Source organism: Ictidomys tridecemlineatus, chromosome 11, assembly GCF_052094955.1.
Source record: "Ictidomys tridecemlineatus isolate mIctTri1 chromosome 11, mIctTri1.hap1, whole genome shotgun sequence".
Lineage (NCBI taxonomy): Eukaryota > Metazoa > Chordata > Mammalia > Rodentia > Sciuridae > Ictidomys > Ictidomys tridecemlineatus.
Genome location: NC_135487.1, coordinates 131,973,852 through 131,986,087, shown reverse-complemented (window position 1 = coordinate 131,986,087; position 12,236 = coordinate 131,973,852). Strand labels below are relative to the sequence as shown.

General features: G+C 41.5%; 1 protein-coding gene across 2 annotated transcripts in view; it reads right to left on the bottom strand.

The window, feature by feature from the left end:
• The window catches only part of LOC120890551 (myomegalin), a 32,999-nt gene that overhangs the window by 8,877 nt on the left and 11,886 nt on the right, over window positions 1–12,236 (bottom strand). For both annotated transcript variants that reach the window (XM_040287495.2, XM_078027666.1), the window contains exons 2-5: window positions 10,773–10,993; window positions 2,399–2,631; window positions 1,234–1,285; window positions 170–357 (exon numbers count right to left, since the gene is read on the bottom strand). In XM_040287495.2, coding sequence (XP_040143429.2) covers window positions 170–357; window positions 1,234–1,285; window positions 2,399–2,631; window positions 10,773–10,894 — 595 coding nt within the window. In that variant the 5' untranslated portion in view covers window positions 10,895–10,993. The remainder of the gene's footprint in view (window positions 1–169; window positions 358–1,233; window positions 1,286–2,398; window positions 2,632–10,772; window positions 10,994–12,236) is intronic.

The window sequence follows — 12,236 nt, the reverse complement described above, 5'->3', positions numbered from 1 at the left end:
AAAAAAGCTTCCTGAGACTCTTGGGGCTTGTACTTGGTATTGAATCCCAGAGCTGTGTTCAAAAAGGTATATCACAGTACCTTGGATTACAGGGCCTGGCAGCAAAGATGCCTCCTCTTGCCTAGACCTTGTGTGAGTGCCCCACATTGGAGGCTACTTAGGTACTCACTGGCTACATTCACTGTAGGATGCACTTCCTGCTCATTAAGCAAGGGGGAGGTGCTGCTGAGAGGTTGGTGGGCAGCATGTGGGGCAAGGCCTCTAGCCTGGATCTGGGCCTGAGTCTGCGACTGGGCACCATCCCTGGTTGCTAGGACTTCCATCATTCTACGCTTTTTCTGTATCTCCCTTAAGATACTGCAGGGGAAAGAAAAGAAAAATAAAAGTCACCTGAAAACCACAGCTGTATTGATTTGGAGGTTCGCAGAAGAAGCCCAGGAGACGTGAGGACATAATTCCTTCATAGAAAAAGCCCAATGATTCATTTCTGCCTTAGAGCAGGATGGGTGGCAGGTAGAACAACTGTTATCCAGTACATTGACCATAAACATCTTAAAGATGAGAAAAGACTCATTGGGCCTTTACAATAATACTCATGCTTTTATCACAACACACCCAGAAACTCATAAAGTTCAATCCACTCTGTGAACTGAATCTGTTAAATAGTATTTGCAGTGGCCTATTTAAAAGTGGTTTCAGAGGCTATGCAATCTCTCAGGTATCTTATAGTATCTAGACCTCCTTCTCTAAATATTGAGACACAGTATAAACTTTAGTTTGCAAGGAAAATTTATAGCTATTTGATATCTCCTTGGTCATAAATATTGAGACACAGTATAAACTTTAGTTTGCAAGGAAAATTTATAGCTATTTGATATCTCCTTGGTCACCCTTGAAGAAACCAAATTTAATTTTACTCTGATCTTTAAACATCCAGGGGAAAACAGAGGTGATCCCTAAGGGCCTGGGAAACTCCTAAGAACTAGCAACTCTATGTTACTAAATTGGTGAGTTTATATAATAGGAACCAAAGAGAAGGATAACTTTAAAAAAAAAGAAAATGAGACCATCTCATCCCTAAGCATACACAATGGTTTGATGAGTAAGTAAATAATAAATAATAAGCCATTTGTTTTTCAACTGGGTATGAGAGCCCTGTTCCTCTGATCTTTTGGCCCTTGCTTTAGAATTCTTCACCAGATTACATCTTTCATCCTGAAAATTTGGAGTTACCTGAGGGTCTGTGATACCTGTCCTGATTGAGTCTTCTTACTTGTATAGTCATCTGAAAAATAAATTCAACAAGGCCCAGTCAAAAATTAAGCAGGTCTCATTTCCAAGATTACAAACACTGGATTCCATCTGGGATCAGACTCGTGGCTGACTTGACACTCATGTCCAGGATTCTCTGACTTTTCCTAGGACATCTTGGAGCTTTCCCCACAGGTTTTCCTGAGCTTACCACAAAGATCGTCATCTCCATTTGCTCTGCCCTGAATCATAGTTCAAGGCTAATAATATCTCCTCACCCCCCACCCCTGCTATCCCCCCACCCACCACCACCCCCTCCACACAGACCACAGGACACTGCTCAGCCAGCCTCTGGACCACTCCAGCCAGAGCCTCCAAGTCCTGCCACAGTCCTACCTCAGTTCCATGGCTATGTGTCCCATCACAGCTTTCATGCAGAACTTATTCCTTTCTCTGAGGAGATCATATCCCTGTCCTACCTCCGTGTGTCCCAGTACAGTGGCCGCAAACTTGCTGTTACTGTATGCCTTCAGATGCTCTAGGGAAAATTCTGTGTAAAAGGCTCCTCAAATAACTAATGTTCCCACCACCTGGTCCTAGTACATACAGTGTCTAACTCATGCCCAAATCAGCAGGATGATTTACCATCTTTTGAAGTGCACTGGTTAATTCTACTTATTTAATCCTTAGAACAATCATGCAGCCTTTGGGAACTAGTGGTATTTGACCTATTTTTAGGTGAGAAAACAAACAAAAACCTGTCCAGAACTAATAATAGACACCCAAGCTTGAGTGAGGGCCTCTGAACTCCTAGTCAAGGCCCTTTTCAAGGTCCAGCTGCCCTTATTCCTTCTTTGTTTCTGCCACTTAGTTTCATACAAATCCCTTCATCCTAGAGATACCTCCTACCCTGAAAGCCACTTTCCATGAAGGGTGGAGGTGCTGGTGATCATCATGACATCTTTGACCCCATGTGTTTCTTCTCAGAACTCCTTACCTGCCTGTCCTGACTCTGTCATGGCCCCAACTTGGTAATTACCAAGCAGCACACCAGGTTGAAAAGTCACTTGTGGATGGGTATGAGCTTGTGTTAGTCTAGGATTACAGGAGGGACTGAAGGTCATCCCAAGCTTTGTGACCAACTTACCAGTGCTGAGTTTGCTGGCAAGGCTCTCTGCCAACTGGCTTCCCTTGGCCAGCTGTTCACGGAAGTGCTGCTCCATGTAGTGGTCCATGCTGTTATTGGTGAGTAGCTCCTCAAAGGTCTTTACTGTGTTCTTGACATGCCGGATGAGAAGGGAGGAGATAGCTTTCCCAATCTTCACCTTTTTCTGGAGATGAGTCAACTCTCTAGCCTGATCCTGGATCAAGGAATATTTCCTAAAGTGGGAAAGCAGCAGCAGCAAGGGTAGAAAAGATTATGATGCTTCAGCAGAAGGTACTTGAAAGTATCACCAAAGGAGGCCCAATGTTTATCAACTTAAGCATCGTAAAGTGTCATAAGCCGTCCATGGGCTGTGTGTGGACTGTTGCACTTAGTAGCCTCCTGAGGGGATAAGTCTGGCATTGGGAACTCCCTGTGGCCACTACCTTCCCAGGGACTGACGGCCTGGTGTAGGTGAACTTCCCCCTAAAACTTTGCCAAAGATTCCACACTGCACTTGAGTTGGATGTGACCTGCCAAGATGTCAATCAACCTGCTGACTGCAAGACATCAGGAAGCAAGACTCCGCCCTTGAAATCTTATCCCTGCCTTTGATGCACCCCTTTAAATAAACTATCAGAGCCTGTTAAGGTCTGTAAACAAGTCAAAATAACACCTGGTATTTTGCCAGAGAAATGTTAGAGTTTGTAAACAAGTCTGGATGGTGCCTGGCAAAATGCCAGAGGGAGTGGTTTGTGAAGTAACAAAAGTGAGCCATTAAGTGTGGAGATTCCTTATTGGTTGACTGATGTATCTAGTTTATGCTAATTAAGATAAGCTGTGAAAAATGTATAAATACCTCTGTTGTCCTACAATAAATGGCTCCAACTCCTGCTGTATCAACGTACACAAGTTAGTCACCCCCCAGTTATTTTGCTGCAGCTGGACTGCAGCAAGAGCCATTTTCCCTTTGTCTAGTTCCAGAACCCATGTGGACTAGATCTATTAGGGGCTTCATTTCCTGTAAATATATTTCTAAGTATTTGTGCTTTGTTATTTGCTAATTATCTGAGAGTATAAATTTTAGGGTGGCTTGGATTCCCCTGGACAGAAAGAACCCTACAAAGAGACACTGGCTGCGTCCCCCTCCCCATAGTAAAGGAAATGAAAGAAAATAAGAATGTCCTAAAGTTTAAAGATTCTTTCAAAAATTGCTATTCCCCCTTTGCCATACTTCTGAAAATGCAACAAGATTTTCTTCTCTTTCCATCTTTAAAATCTGCCATCCAGTCCCTCTGTTGAGCTTATAATACATTTCAATTTGGTAAAAAAGCCAGATGCTCATTGGGAATTTGAAAGAAAAAAATCAATCATGTGAGAGAAGAGACCACATCATGTCCAGGATGAGCAAACCCGCATCCATCAGGCTGCATGAGATCATGCTGATCAAATTCGTCTAACAGATGTAACTCTCCCCATAGGTGAAGCAGCCGTTCCCCTAACCAAACCCATCTGGGACTATCAAGATGGCCGACAAGGTTGCTATCACTACACTTGCATAGTCTCATATCTTATAGCGGGCATGCAGGCGGTTTCCAATAAGATGGGTAACTGATAAGTTGAGAGAAATCATCCAGGATCCAGATGAGAATCCAGCCTTATTTCTCAACTGCCTTACAGAGGCCCTCACCAAATATACTAAGCTGGATCCTGAGTCTCCCTCCAGGGCTACAGTGTTAACAACCCATTTCATTATTCAATTGGCCAATAATAGTGGAAAAAAGCTCAAACGAGCTGAGGAGGGCCCTCAGACCCCTATCTGAGATCTGGTGAAGATGGACTTTAAGGTCTATAATGCCTGGGAGGAATCTGCTGAACTAGCCAGTCAGGCTCAATTGCAGAAAAGGGTAACATTCCAAACCCAGGCCTTGGCAGCCGCCCTGAGGCCTGCGGCTCTAGTGAAAGCTTCACAGGGGATCCAGCATTCCTCTCTGCCAGGAACTTGCTTCAAATGTGGATGCAAAGGTCACTGGGATCACCAATGCCCAAACTCACAGCCCCCCTCCAGGCTGGGCCCCACCTATAAGCAGACAGGACATTGGAAGAGCGACTGCCCCATGGCTGGCCCTTCCTCAGGGCCTCTACTGGGGGTATGACCAGCCAGGTGGTCCCTTCTCTTGAAGTATTGGGGTTCACAGAAGACTGAAGAAGCCCGGACTCGAGGACCCCCATCACCCTTGAGGAGCCCATGGTAATGCTCCAGGCAGTGGGTAAGTCCATAACCTTCCTTGTGGACACGGGGGATACCTATTCTGTCTTGTCTGTCCACTCTGGGCCCATTTCATTCCTAGGTCTCAGTTATGGGGATTGACAGCAAACTCTCCTTCCCAAACTGAACTGCTAGGCTGGCCTGTGCCCTGGAGGGACACCCTTTCACACACTTTTTTATGGTCATTCTATCCTGTCTGTTTCCTCTCCTAGGCAGAGATGTTCTCCAACTACCAGGAGCCACCCTCCAACTATACCCCAAGAATACTACCACCCATTTCCTTCTGCCTCTAATCCTTACCCTCTCTAATAACCCAACAGTACCTACCGCGCCATTGCCTGCTGACCTAGTTGATCCCCAGGTCTGGGACACCTCCAAGGCGGTCATAGCCTCCCACCACAAGCCAGTCTGTATACAGCTGAAACCTCAAAGTAAACTTCCTTTGTGTCCCCAATTTCCCATCTCCAAAACCCACAGGGAGGGACTCAAACCCATCATAGAGCAGTTACTTGCCCAGAGACTCCTCATCCCTACTGACTCCCCCTGCAACACTCCCATATTGCCGGTACGCAAACCCTCAGGAGCCTATCGCTTGGTCCAGGATCTATGCCTAATTATTGAGGTAGTTATTCCCATCTACCCGGTGGTTCCCAACCCTTACACTCTTCTTTCTCAGATTCCCCCTTTGAATACATTTACTTTACTGTCCTGGATCTTAAAGATGCCTTCTTTATAGTGCCCCTCCATCCTGACTCTTATTACCTCTTTGCCTTCACATAGGAAGACCCTACACCCTTAGGTATCAACAGCTGACATGGACAGTCCTACCCCAAGTCTTCAGGGATAGCTCCTACCTCTTTGGCAAGCCTTGGCACAGGATCTAACTGCTTGTGACTTGGGGAATAGCACTCTTTTACAATATGTGGATGACCTTCTCCTACGTAATTTATCCCTGAAGACTTCTCAAACTCATGCTGCTCAGCTCCTCAATTTCCTGGGGTCCCCGGGCTATCAGGGTCTCTTTAGCCAAAGGCCAGCTTACTACTTCTTCAGTCACCCATTTAGGTATATTCCTCACTCCAACCTCTAAGAGCCTGACAACAGACAGAATTCAATCTCTCTATGACCTTACAAAAGATTTCTATATACAAAGACCCAAAGTTTCAATTGTTCCAATTAAGAGTACTAAGAGCATTATAAATAACATTTATTTCTATTAAAATGAAATAATCTGCCTAAATTCAAAATATTATAACATTGTTTCAGAATGTTAACAGAAAAGGGGGTTAACAGATGGGAAAGAGAAATTAGAAGGTTCTAGGTATGGAAACCATATTTAATAGAAGGAAAAGAAAATGTTTCTGGATAAGAAAGTCTTTATACAATGAAGTAAATATGAGGGTTTAAGTAAGTAATAAAGAAGTCTGTGTACGTTTGTTTTTACAATCAGTCATGTGTTAAAAGGACAGAGATTTCTTAAAACAGCTATTGCTCAAGTTTCAAGCAGAACCATGGAGCCCTAGATCTCCTGACAGTAGACAAAGGAGGAACATGTCTATTCCTGAAAGAAGAATGCTGCTACTATATAAATGAAACTGGATTGGTCAAAAAGAATGTCAACACCCTGTGTCATTTGGGTGAAAGGCTTAAAACAGCAACAATCAAATGACCCTTGGCCAGGCCGGCTAAACTCTGCCCTCATTATGTGGCTGACTCCTGTTCTCACTTCTGTATTCATAATAGGACTTCTATTAATGATTGCTCCCTGCCTCCTCAGGTTTGCCTGAAGCATTGAGTGAAATTGCCAGAGTGACCTACAACTAGATGCTCCTATACCCCTACAGTTAGTTGCCTCCCCACTGAACCGACACCAGAACCATCCCCTTTCCCCCAGCCTCCCTATGAAACAATTTGCCTAAATTCAAAATATTACAAGGTTGTTGTTATTACAGCAGGAAGTAGCCAGATGGAATTGCCACCCTATATCATCAAAAACGTCCGGATGTTAGATCCATTTGAGATGCTAAGGGAACAAAGCACCAGGCAACCCGTGTGCACAAGAACAACCAGTCAGGCCCTGGCGGACAAGCAGTGATGGTGCCTCCTAACCACCTGTCAATTAGCAGGGTCTCCTGACAAATCCTAGAAGGACATGGATCTCAGCAAGATTCCCTGACCAACCCCAGGAGAACAAGGGATTCTAAAAACCTCCCTTTCCTGTCCCAAACCCTCCCTTCTGCCCTAAGCCCAAGAAAATTCCAATCCTGCTGAGCCTGGGTGCAATTCCCCAGACCTGCTCTATTGGACCGGAGAGTGAATCTCAATAAAGCTTTGTTCAGTTGCTTTTAATCTGTCTCCTTTTGATCACTGGTACCTGACCTTACACTTTGCCTTTCTGAAAATATGATAAGTACTGGAATTTTTTTTTTTTTGAGAGAGAGAGAGAGAGAGAGAGAGAGAGAGAGAGAGAGAGAGAGAGAGAGAGAGAGAGAGAGAGTTTTTTAATATTTATTTTTTTAGTTTTTTTCAGCAGACACAATATCTTTGTTTGTATGTGGTGCTGAGGATTGAACCTGGGCTGCACACATGCCAGGCGAGCGTGCTACTGCTTGAGCCACATCCCCAGCCCAAGTACTAGAGTTTAATGTTGGAGTGAGTATAGCAAAATCTGTATTTAACTTATCAAAAGAAGACAAATTACCCCTCATTACTTTGGTATTGGTAAACTCATATGACCAACTTGACATCTCCTGTGTTTCTGCAGCTAGTTGGCTGGAGTAGAACCACAGCTTCTTATTTCTTGGAGGCTTTGTCAGTGTTGCCTGTATTGTTCTAGCAGGGAACATAGAGTGCTGGCTGTCTTCTGAAAAGTTGAAATTTGCCAGAGATCCAGAGTTGCTGGTTTAGAATAGGTTATCCAGGTGTTGGAAAAAATCAGAGGGGATTAGGACAGCTCTTACCCCAGGTAGCAGAGAACCCCCTTTGAACCTTTTAAACGTTATTTACATTTCCATCCAAAATTTCTCATGTCATTATGTAAGTTTAATACCAATGCACCCTAAGCTCTTTCAGAGTAGAGAGTGCTTTATTCATCTCAAATCCACAAAACCAAACCCAGAAGAGACTCTTGGTAAACATGTTCCATAATGAAAAAGACAAGTCCTTGAAAATCTCAACTCATCCCTCACTGCATCCTGTCCTATGTGTTTTCTCAGGTATCCTATGCATCCTTCATTAAAGCAGAAAACCCTTCTCTCTAAGACAGATTATGTGCTCACCTGTGGAGCACTCTATGACATGAGAATGTCCTTTGGAATTCATCTCAACAGGTGACATCTTCTTAAGATTGCTTACCCTGCATCCTTCCGCTGGGCTTCAAAAACACCCAGAGAGAAGCTAGACTAGTTAGGGCATTCTGTTGAGATTACCTCTTTATATACTTTCCTTCCCCACTCAGTTGGAGTTCCTCTATGGAAGAGACCACATCTTATTGTACCCTATGTGCTTAGTATAGGGTCTAGAAAATTAAACATTCAATAAATATTTATGCAATATTGTGTTTTCTAAAAGCCTTACTAAAATATAAGTAATATTAAGTAGAGAAAAGTATTATTACTGGGGTTTCAGATACAAATGTCTCTTTCTGACCCTCAGGACAGAAATATTTAAGGTAAGAAATGACATCTCTAACCCCTTTCTAAACATCTTTCATTCCTGGTAAGCTTACACTTCTTGATGGTCTTCTTTTGGGATGGCAGCCCCAAGGTCAACATCCTGGGGTCTGGGGTAGGACTTTATGCTCATATTTCTTCCTCTTGAATTTGTGATTCCTCTTCCTAGTAGCATAAGCTAGCTCTGTGTCTGTCCTATAGAGGGCCAAGTCCTTGCTGCTTGGTACAATCTACTGCTAAAGGAGTCTAGTGATGTGAGCACTTCTTAGTTCCCTCTCACTTTCAGACTCCAGCCTCACTTTGACACCCATGCCCACTTTGGCTACTTAGGCCTCCCTATCACTTCCAACCCAGAAGGTGCTCCTTCTCCTGTTCTTTCAGTCTGAAATATTAGGATGTAAGATTAGCATAGTGTTCCTTGAAGAAAACATAAAAACATATAAGTACACACCTACACATGCAATCACATGAGTATATAAACCTACCCACGCGAACATATTAAGAGCCAAGACCTGGTGCTGGATGCAAATACTAAGGTAATAGGCTCTTTAATATGCCAGTCCATCACAAATGTAGAAAACACTAGGGCAGGAAGGGACCTTATCTTATGTCACAGATAAGGACGTTAAGGCTCAGTAAGAATAAGAAATAAACTCAATCTCCCACAGTTGGTAGGTGGAAGAACCATAAATAAAAATCTTGGCTCAAAACTCCTAACCAATATTCTTTATCAATGTCATGTATCTTTTTATTCTGACTTTCAAGGATCTCTGAGATGAATAAAGCTGATTCCATTTCCTGAAACCCATCTATTATTCTGGATACTACAAGTCTTTTATCTATTCTCAGTTTTTCAAGTAATAAATGACACTTATCAAAATGAAAATTAAGATATATTTAGGTAATTTGTTGGTATATTTTTTGGCATTTATGCTCTAAAACAGTCTTCATGAGAAAAGTGGCTAGGCCTGCCTTGTTTGCTCCATAACCCTAATGTCCATTTAAGTGTTTTCCATGTAAAAATATTTGTTGAAAAATAAATGTACTGAATTTTCTACAAACAGCTAATTTTAATATATTTTTCCTACTAAGCCCTTTCCCAGAGATGGGTTGAAGAAATAAGACACAACCATTGGAAAAGACAGTCCTGGATTTGAATGTTAGATCCTCCACTAACTACGAAATATAGTGAGCAATTTACTTCTTTATGACATCATCTTTATTAATAAAATGGCAATTATGGTATTAAATTGATAGAATTTTGTGATATGTATAACTGACTTTCTCAAAGTTTGATGAAAATATATCACTCAATAAATATGAGCATCCCATCCCCATTTCTGGGTATGCCAGTTACTGACGTAGGGATCACCCGCATCACAGTCATATGGAACACTGATGAAAAACTCTGAAGAAGTTCCCAGGAATATACATTTTACACAAAGTAACCTACTAATTTAGATACAAGTGCAGACCTAGTGGAAGTCAATGTTTACTGTGTTCTAGATTAGATTTCTCAGGATCCTGTAGTCTTGGAAGAAAGATTTGAGAATTTAGTGTAAGATCAAGGAAGGAATCATTTTGGATATGTTATTCAGGATAGAGTTTTCCAATGGACAAAAATGGTGGAAGTTTGCAAAAACTGTGTAGGAGCAGGAGAAAAAAAGGGCACATGTATTATTTCAAAAACATAGTCAATCAATATTATAAGTTTATGTGTAGAAAAAAACGCTGCCATTTTCTTGATATAGTACACCTAAAGTAAATCTCAATAAAATATCCATGACAAATGGTCTAGGCATGATATAGACTCTATATTCTCTGTCTTCAGTAGTCTTCAAGGTAGAGATGAGATTTAAACAAATCTGAGATTCACTGTAATATCTTCATATGGTTCACAGTAACTTCATATGGTATCCTCATTCATTTTGAATGTGAGACAAAGGAGCTAACTTATTCTTGCCTATGACACTTTTACCAAGTTTATATGAAACCAAGATTATTACTAAAAGCTTGAGACAAGTAATTTTACCATGATTCAAGATATACAGTCCAAGTGTAGAAGGGGGCCTCTATATAAATCCACCTCCTTAGGCACTGGGAGAGCTCAATATTCAGCAGAGAAATATGTGAAGAAATTCCCATCAATCCAGGAGTAAGACACCACTCACATGATGAAGACATCAACTCAAGAACCCATGGAGATTTTGCATTTGGTGAGTGCATATGTGGTTGGTCAGAATAAAACAAATCTGTTTAGAATAATTTAAACTAGTATTAAAAATTTTATAGACTTTTCCCTAAAGAAAATCCAGGAAGGTCTTAAGAGAAAGCCCTGCAATTAATGTATGAAGTCTGGATATAGACCCTAAAAGCCATTATGACAGCAGCAATGACTTAATTCTGACAATGGAAGTCTCTGACAATGTTCTCTTACCCGCAGTATGACACAGAAGAGACTCGTGCTTCCTCAGGCCAAGTCTTCTGCTCATTCATTCCCCTTTCAGCAGGTCCCTTCTTCTTTAAGGGCTGATGCATCCCAGTCTTCAGTTGGAGCATTTTCTCATGAAGAACCCTCTTATAGTATCTTTTGAAAGGAAGGATGGAGAAGAAATGTGCCTAGGTCTCTACAATGGCCAGGATTTTCTCCAATGCTACCTAAAAGAGTTAAAACAAAATTAAAGATGTTGGATTGCTAAAGGAGATCCCACAGCAGCATAGAAGTACAGGAATAAACCTAAAGGAAAGTAAAGAGTAAAGCTCATAATGTACCCCTTTGAAGAGGACCTCCTCAGCTATAAGGATGCCAGCAACCCACTGGGTAAAAGAATGATACAGCAAGTTAAGAGGAAATGCTGATATGAGGGGGACAAGGAGGGTCCCCAAGTGTGTTAGAAGAAAAAGCAAGAAAATGATTAAGTAAATGAATGAAAACAAGTGGGATTTCAATTGGGCTAAGGGATAAGTATTTTTGACTCTTATATTTGAGATAAAGTTCCCAGAGAATGTCCCTTTGAACATCAGGAAGCATTTTTATCAGAAGTTTGGGGAGTCATGAAGGTAGAAACACAGCTTGAGATGTAAGAGGTGAAATCCCCAAATTGCTGTGCTATCAACAAGAGTGCTGGGGGGAAGATTCAGGGTGCCAAGTCTTGAATTATAATCATAGAATTAGAATGTGGAGATAGATACAGAACCTAAAGAAGCCCCACCTTCTGGTGTCAACACAGGCTCTCTGCTTTTCTCTGTCTTACCAATGTAGGTCACCCCTCCCATCAGCCAGTTTTAATATTTGTGTACCTTTTTGCTCATATTGAAAATTATTCATTTTTTTAAAAAATCTAAATCTAAACATATTTCTCCTTGTTCAATCTTGCTTTTGCATGGAAAATATCAAAATGACATGTTGCCAATACTTTAAAATTTTTAATATATATTTATAAATAGTTACACATATTAGTGGGATTCATTGTGACATATCCATTCATGCACATCTTTAATTTTCTTGAAGACAGTTTCAATGAGAACAATTCTTGGGGCTTTTCCTAAATTAATTTTTAAAAACTTCTAAAGGTTTTTACTATTTCTCTCTGGGAACTCTCCAGGTTTTTATCCTCTACAGTTTTTTAAGGACAAAGTGATCAAAATTAGAATATAATATTATAAGTATACTAATAGATTTAGCACAATGATGTCTTTTTTTTTTTTTTAAAGAGAGCGCAAGAGAGAGAGGGGGGGACAGAGAGAGAGAGAGAGAGAGAGAATTTGTATGTGGTGCTGAGGATCGAACCTGGGCCACATGCACGCCAGGCAAGCGCGCTACCGCTTGAGCCACATCCCCAGCCCACAAGGATGTCTTATCATCTCAGAAAGCTAATAGTAGAATCCAATGCAATACTGA